Source organism: Pyrus communis, chromosome 1, assembly GCF_963583255.1.
Source record: "Pyrus communis chromosome 1, drPyrComm1.1, whole genome shotgun sequence".
Lineage (NCBI taxonomy): Eukaryota > Viridiplantae > Streptophyta > Magnoliopsida > Rosales > Rosaceae > Pyrus > Pyrus communis.
In genome coordinates this window covers 38,079,557-38,087,698 of record NC_084803.1, presented here as the reverse complement: position 1 = coordinate 38,087,698, position 8,142 = coordinate 38,079,557, and the positions used below count along the sequence as shown (strand labels likewise).

General features: G+C 37.5%; 1 protein-coding gene across 1 annotated transcript; it reads right to left on the bottom strand.

Moving 5' to 3' along the window:
- Nucleotides 1-1,042: 1,042 nt before the first annotated feature.
- On the bottom strand, nucleotides 1,043-5,710 carry LOC137711162 (GEM-like protein 1). The gene is made up of 4 exons (XM_068450373.1): nucleotides 5,241-5,710; nucleotides 4,982-5,083; nucleotides 3,754-4,025; nucleotides 1,043-1,578 (listed from the first exon to the last, which is right to left on the bottom strand). The coding sequence occupies exons 1-4, from the start codon at nucleotides 5,572-5,574 to the stop codon at nucleotides 1,381-1,383; spliced, it is 906 nt and encodes a 301-aa protein (XP_068306474.1). The 5' UTR covers nucleotides 5,575-5,710; the 3' UTR covers nucleotides 1,043-1,380.
- Between the last annotated feature and the right edge of the window lie 2,432 nt (nucleotides 5,711-8,142).

Here is an 8,142-nt window from a genome sequence, read left to right as displayed (position 1 = left end):
ATTTTTTACACTACGCATATTCCCTGTTAATTTTAACGGTTAATTTTATTTTAGTTGCTCAATTTAACGGTTATAAAATTAGAAGAATGTCTATGAAGTGAAATTATTTCCTTCTGATTATCTTATCCCCTATTAGTATTACTAATCTATGTACTTGTAATGTCAGGTTCATGATGTTGTGGTGAAGCATAGCTATCTTCAGCCAAAAATGAGAAATTAAAAATAAAAAAAAATTTAGAGATTGTTTGGTGGTGTTTTTGAAATGTTTAAAAGAAGCGTTTGACAAAAACACTTTAAAAGTTTCTCAATTATAACATTGTGTAAAAAGAAACTTACACTTAGAGAATACCTTCGACACAAGACGTTACTGCAAGTGTCATGACACCGTGGCAATCCATACCAATTATATAACACCATGTAAAAAGAAAAATAATATTATATTATTAACACAAAACGTTACACAACAGTATACTCACACAATGAAAGTTATCTGATTAACCAAATGGTGGACCCTACTACGTACATTGGTCAATCTTTAAGAAAAAATTCTGGCCAATCTATGGGCTAAGGCTTGGCCCCAAGTCTAAGTGTATGCCTTGCAGGTGCAGGTGTAGTTTCTAAAAAATGGACCTCATGGACCACAGTCCAGACTAGGCCTTAGAGCAAGTTCACTCATCAGTTTTTGCCATGGCTAGTAGATCGCAAAGTCAATCCAACATTCACCTCCACCCACTTCTTCAACATTTAACATTTCTTCAAGCCATGGTTGATGGAGCCTTGGCAACCGCCCTGTCGATTCTAGCCCCAAATCCAAATCCATGACAGTTACTATTCACAATGGATGGAGAGTAACAACCATAGTAACGTAATCATAGCAACCTATTCTAAATTAACCTCTTCCATTAAATAATTAGTAAATAGTAACCGTCATGCTAATCACAATTGGTAAAGAGCGGTAAAGGAGAGCCATTACAATTTAATGCCAAGCTACAGTCATCTTCCTCATTTGGTAGTTCTATAGAAAACAAAATTGCTTACATTCAGAATATGCAAGTTTTCATTCTTTCGTACCGAATTCTCAACAAATAATAGTCTGAAAATATCATGTAGATAATCACAAATGTCATTTACAACATATAGACTCGTCTAAAACCTCCAACGTCCCAAATTCCGTTAATCGCTATAACGGAAAAGTAAAGCCGTAATCTGTGGGTTCCGACAAGAAACATAGCACAGCAATTCCACGAACAGAACAAAAATACATACAACATTCACATTATAGCTCATGGATTCCATATTCAGGAGATAATACATCTACATAGATGTTTTCCCAACATTATGCCTCTTCCGTGACATGGCAAATAATTGGGCTTACACTCGTTATGCACTCTGGGGCTCACTCTGAGGGTGAGGCTGCACTACTTCTTGAAGATGTTTCACAGCACTATCGTAGTGCACAAAGCTCATGAACCAAAACTCATGGTTGTCAACAGAGACAACCTGGATGTACTTTTCAGCTGCTTTCACTTTGCTCGTTGATGGATTGACTGCCTTCAGTTGATGTAACGGAATAATCACCTACATATGACAGGAAATCATACCAGATTATGTTATAGCTAACAAATAACATTCTAAAATGATGAAAACATATAAAGCTTTGATTTCACTACTTGTAACCCTTAAATAAGAAAGCATGGCATTTTACGTACGGTTTGGCTTTATAATGATGCGTAGATGACAGAATGTAGGGACGTGAACATGCAAGGTTGAACTGACGCTGAAAAATGTGTCAAAGAAATAGCTGGCTTGTTAAAAGCATATTTGGAAAAAGATTTGTGTTAAAAAAAACAGATCCTCTCTCTTACAAGGATTGTCAGAGTGCACCATCTACAATAACAATGACAATAACCAGATTTTGATTGTTATCCAAAACAAGCACAGGTTCAGCAGCAATTAGACAACTAAAGGGAAGAAATTAAAATATAGGATCGTTCCCAAATCCCAGTAAATGATTTTCAAGATGTTCTATTCACCCATTAACTTGCTTGGCCAATACTTTCAAATTTCAATTAATATAAATCCTTTCATCCTCTGTTCAACCTAAAAGAAGAATTCAATCACCAAACGCTTTAAGCCTTTCCACCTACTAATATCACTCGAGTTTAACCTAAAAAGGAAGGATCCTTTTAGTTGTATTCCTAATGCCTTTCATGATTACATCATTCTCAAGCAGCAGCCTTCCCACCTCAAAAAAATTCTGCACTCAAGTCTCAACATATAAGTTATAACTAGGTATCTCACGACTAAGTTTTCAATGTAATAAAAAGGAAAGATCATCCAACATATCATACTCCTAAACTAATGTTAGAGTTCCTATAAAATCTAGTTAAAAAATTCGTAGCCCTCACCGAGATTGACCCATTAAAGTCCAGCACCACACCAAAACCATCAAACAATAGCTACACCTGACAATATGTATTGTGATAGCAATACTAAACAAAATCTAGCAAAGATTAGAGTCGGAACAGAAAATGACAAATTAACGTAAAGTGACATCATACAAATAGCATGTTTCTTTTAATAACTGTTCATACAAAGCAACACAAGGTTGAGTTACCTAACCCCGGATTTTGATTGTCATGGTCAAGGGTTGTGTTAGATCCTTATTACTTCATGAAACATGATTTCCTTTTCAGGTAAAACCAACAATGATTTCCTTTTCAGATAAAACCAACAACTGAATTGTATTGACACCTATAGGTTGGGGGTTAAATATTAACAACGGGATATATTGCTCACAAGGTCAGAGTTACACAAACACTAAGCTAAAATATGGTTGGGGGAATGGCCTGGCTATGTTAATGTGTATGTGACACTACCTACCTGTGTGTAACACGTGGTCGACACCGCTTGAAATGTAATGACACCTCTTGGAACTTAATGTAAACAGAAGAAATACCGAGTCACTCAACTTGAAATCATTTCTGGCACATCGCCATACACCATTGAATCAGAAGGTGATGTCATTGATTGAACCAAATCACCACAAAATTCAAAACCTAAAAAGTGCTTTGTTTATTTTTTCCTTCTTTTGACTCAACTAGCTCCTAACTGGAATACAAAATTGGAGGCAATTACTACTACAACATAACAAGAAACCTATAGATTACATGTACCTCTCCCTGAGGTTAGGTGGAATTACAGAAACCTCCTTCTTACTTTGAAATTAAATTAATCTCCCTTAGGGATTTATGGAAAAAGTGATCACTTGTATGTTTATCATCACCTCTATATCTTTCAGATTAAACTCAACAGGGAAGTGAAATCTCTATTTTCAATTATAACCTACCTCAGTGGTAAAATTTATTTTACACCTACCAAAACACGAGATTGGTATAACTTCTCCAACAGAGCGGAAGTTTCTTTAATATCACTAACCTCAAGAAGTTAGGTAACTTCCTCTATATTTTAAGGGAATTGTTATTGGCACTTCAAAATTCTCATTTTGCACTCCAAACTTTCTATATTTAGAAGGAAGTATACACTTGTTAGGAGTACAAAATGAGAATTTTGGCGTGCCAATAATAGTTCCCTATTATAAATAACAAATAATGTATTATGCAAGGGGAAAATCTGAGAGGAATTCAAACTGCACTATCACCATTGGGAAGCATAAATGGCTCCTAAGTCGTAACTCCAAAAAGGTGACAATCGGTGCAATAGCAATGAGCAAACAAAAGTAATCCACTATACCTTATAATAGCTCCATTCAGTGCCGTCACCTACTTTGTATGAAAGAGGATCGTCACTGCAAAATGCAAGCTTTGCTGATGACAAAAATAGAGTTCCCATTACTGGACCAGCAGATGTAGATAAGTAGCAAGCAAATGTCTTTCGAAGTTGCTCCTCTGGGACAGTCTCAAAATTTTGTCGAAAGATCTTCTCATAACCACCTTCTGCCAGTACTTTAGTGCTCTGAGCAATTCTTGTCACAGCAGCATCAGCAAAACTTGGTCCTGTCTTCACTAGTTCAGGGAAACAGCAGTACATCCATTATTTCTCACTAAAAAAACAGTAGTAAAACTACTATGAAACCCATAAATCAAAAGAGATTCATGGTTCCTGCCACTGTTCTAAAAATCTCCGCCTAGCAACCGTCCCGATTAATCCGTAGGCATTTGAAAATTAAGAAAAGGGGCCTAGACCTACTTAGGCGCCCGACTAGGCACCCACTTATGTCGCAACTCTCACTTAAACAGAAAATAGATAACTTCCCTTTTGCATTTTATTTTTTTTAATAAATTGTAAGAGATTTGTTAAATACTTGGATGAACCCACATTATATTCTGGTTTCCATGTTTTCAATTTGTTCTAATGTTTTCTAATCTATATGTCATTCTATTATGTATCCAAATACAATTATCTATTTTTAAAGTATAAATAAGCACTTATTTATACGATATATAATAAGTTTACTTAAATTTGCCTAGCCGCTAGGCCCCAGTCCGCCGCCCAACTAGCGCCTAGCATCTTTTAGAAAACCTTGGTTCCTACTATAACCACTGCAATTAGAACTAAATGTCCGATTAAGAAGAGTCACAAAAATGAAGACTCATGATGATAATGTAGCAATCAAGAAGTCAGTGAAAACGTAATCTAGAGGCAAATTCCTAACTCTAACATCCACTCAACTTAAGACACCATTCCTGATGCCCTATTCCCAACATGCAATATTGACACCATTCCCTCTTCTATGCACAAACCAGAGTGCTACGCTTAGAATGTTTGCAATTGCTTAATCGTTTCGTAAAAACACAAAGACCACAATTTAACAGCCTAGACATAACCTCCGGTCGTGGCAATCAATCACATTGGCTAATGCAGATTCTAGTGCATGCACAAAACAATTATCATTGCAAATTCACATTAAAAACACAACACTCAAAATAACCAGTTAATTAAACAGGAGTTGAATACTTACAGTGTTGCCACATGTTGCCAGCAAGATCCTCAGCCTTCTTGGTGGCCTCCGCAGCCTTCTTTCCCCATTTTCCAAGCGCATCTTTCACTGAATCCATCGATTCTAATAACCACAACAAACGATACAATATAATACAATACGAGACAAACCAATCGTCATTTTCCAACTGCCACAGTAACACTCACAAATGCATCATTTCTTCAACAAAAACCCTAACATATCAAAGAATCGAACACACAAGTGTTGGTTGGTTACTCACTCTTGACGGAGGAGGGGGGAGGCGGCGCAGGAGTGGCAACGTAGGGATTGGACTCCGCCGGCATGGAGGTGGCGGCGTCGCCGGGGATCGGACCGCGAGCCTCGGCGTGAACCACCGGATCGGACACCGGTGGAGACACAGGCGGCTGCACCGGCGGACCCTCCGATTTCGGCGGTTCAGAGGCGATGGAGACGGAGGTCCAAGTTTCGGAGTGGGGAGGCGGAGCGACGTCATTGAGGTCAAGCTTAGGGTATGGAGCGTAGTCTTGGGAGTGAGATGGTGGTGGTGGGTGATCAGGTGCAGGTGGTGCAGCTGCCGCCTTGTGGTCGCTCATATTGTAGTGATTGGGAAAATGGAATCTTTGTCTTGTTTGGGAATTCAAACGGCTTGTTCGTCTGCGAGAAGACAACTGGTGCGACCAGATTTGGTTTGGCTTTGAGGGGAGGAGCGTTTTATTTGGGATCTTGGATTTGGACACTGTCTGTCATAAGACGGAATTTTGACAGTCCATCTGTGTGGTCAAATAGTCAATAGATCTTGGGCTTTATATCTCAAGGCCCAAATGATCTTCCATGCTTATGGTTTTACTCTGAGTCTTGAGCATCAACTTTTTTGCCACGACCAGCAGTAATGTTGACTGAAAACGCTTTTAGCCTTTTGTAGAGGCAATCTCAATTAGGAGAAATTCTAGTGTCAGACAATCAAATCACGTCAATCGTACGACCTAGACACAGAAAAACCATACATGCCTCATCCCATTGATTTTCAAGTCCACCGAAACCCTTAACGCCATCCTCCCCTTTCTATTATTTTTTTTAAATGAATATGTTGTCGATTTTGTTGATTTAGAAACTATAAAAATTCTAATTGCTTATAATAATATACGGTCGATATGTCATCGAAAACAAACTTGACCTCACTTTAGAGAAATGTACTTAAATTAAATTATGAAGGAGGAACTTCAAACATGATAACTCTTCCAACATTGAGAATATCAAATACCAATAGAGCTATCAAGGTTTTTTTTGTTTATCGAGATGGACAAATGCAGGCCAAACCTAGACAGCAATGGAAGCATTTCTTCCTGATATCCGGAAGTGGACGTACAGCATGCATAGACCTATCTCTTTCCTCCTCACCGTCACGGACTCATACACATGCATAGCTCAGCTTCTGTCATTTTCGTAGCCATGCGCACCTAAAAGCCTACTCATCCAAAAGCTGATCGTCCGATTAGCATGACTTCTAGCTCCATGTAAATCCAAGTAATCACATATCAGTAAAAGTTAAACCTACAAGAGAAAAAGCTCGCTTCTACTTTTGACGATGCTTCCCAGCCAACGTTTGCAGATGAGCACTAGAAAAATTAGCTGTCTTATCACAACCTCAATTTTCAAAAAATAAAATATAAAATTGCTGCTTCAATAATTCTCAGAGATTAGGGTTTCGTTTATTGGTTTTCTGACTTTTGTCCAGTGCAATAATCAGTATTCAGCAGCAGCGACGACTGTAATGTTTTTAGAACTGTATGGTATACAGAAAAAATACTCGCGTGCGAGTAATCTCATTGAAATAGCTAGCCAGTAGTTAATTGTCTTAGTGATCGAGAGTTCGTGTTTAATCTCAGTGCACCCAGATTAAATGGAAGCGCCCCTCTTTTGGTGTAGGATTCTTCTTTGGTTGGGTGAAAACAATAATAATAATCCTATTGAAACAACTATATATACAGAAGCTTGTCTGCCATATCCACACCAGAAAACAAAAAAAATGAAGTTTTTGGGAAAAAGGAAACCTGCTAGTGGATAAGATCTCCTCCCAGAAGATTTACCAAGAGATAAAACCTATGATGCCACTTTGTGCCATTATAATTTCTACTTGTTCGTAGACTTTTACATCGGTGCATGGTTTCAACCAAATTACAGTTTATGTATCAAGTTATATTGCCTACATATACGTAATTAGAAGTTTGTCTATAATTACTTATATACATAACCTCGATGGAACGTTTACATATCCAGAATCAGAATAAGAATGATTGGAAATGAAATTGAAATTTAAGGCGTTCCATTAAAATGAGTATGAAGTTAATTCATGTTGAAATGTATATGAACTTTCAAGAATCAAAATCGAAATCAGTACTACCAAAAATAATAATTAAGGATATGGTTTGGTGTGAAAATATTTGATTACCGTTACTCAATTTCATTCCCAAAATCCTTACCTGAATCCCAGTTGTACAATGGAATCGTTGGAATTACGAGTGAGCAGTTCATATTTCAAGTAGATAAGCATATAACTTTGCAGATGTACACTATTGATGATTTAGAGTTGGAACTAGACCGTGCATGTCAGAAAATAATGTGTTTCTGTTCCTAATCAGGACAAAAGATAGAAAGTAAAAATAATGATTTTGTTATGTAAGCTAGCAGATTTACTTATCAATACCCTAAATCCTCTGAGCTGACCAAAAAGAATTACGAGATACAGTAGTCGTTCCGAGACCTACTTGTAAAAAGCGCATGTGAAATTTTTTGGGATCTTCTGAATGTTTGACGCTAGATTCATTGTGCTTATTATTAAGTGTTCGATGATATGCTTACTTGTCAGATCTCAACAAGCTACATCAACATTCTTAACAAGATGCGACAACACCATTTGGTATGAAGTCTCAACGTTATTTAGCAATTGTATCAATAGAACTCACCAGAGATTCTCAACCGCACTCGGCAAATGTCAACATTCCGCACATTAAGTGCTTGATCAAATACCTCATTGAAAAATTTGAGAAAACATGTTAATAGTTCTGGATTCACCATGTTTACCAAAAGCAGCGGCTGCAGTGCTTTATCTACACACGGGCTGTTTAGTGGTTTGCCTGTTTCGTGTTTTGCAGTTAGCTAAA

Excerpts from the sequence above, each read along its gene's own strand:
- LOC137711162 (XM_068450373.1), bottom strand. The coding sequence starts at position 5,574 with ATGAGCGACCACAAGGCGGCAGCTGCACCACCTGCACCTGATCACCCA. Across the intron at positions 4,026-4,981 it reads TGGCAACATGTGGCAACACT|TGAAGACAGGACCAAGTTTT; the intron begins GTAAGTATTCAA and ends TCCCTGAACTAG. Across the intron at positions 1,579-3,753 it reads CTGAATGGAGCTATTATAAG|GTGATTATTCCGTTACATCA; the intron begins GTATAGTGGATT and ends TGTCATATGTAG.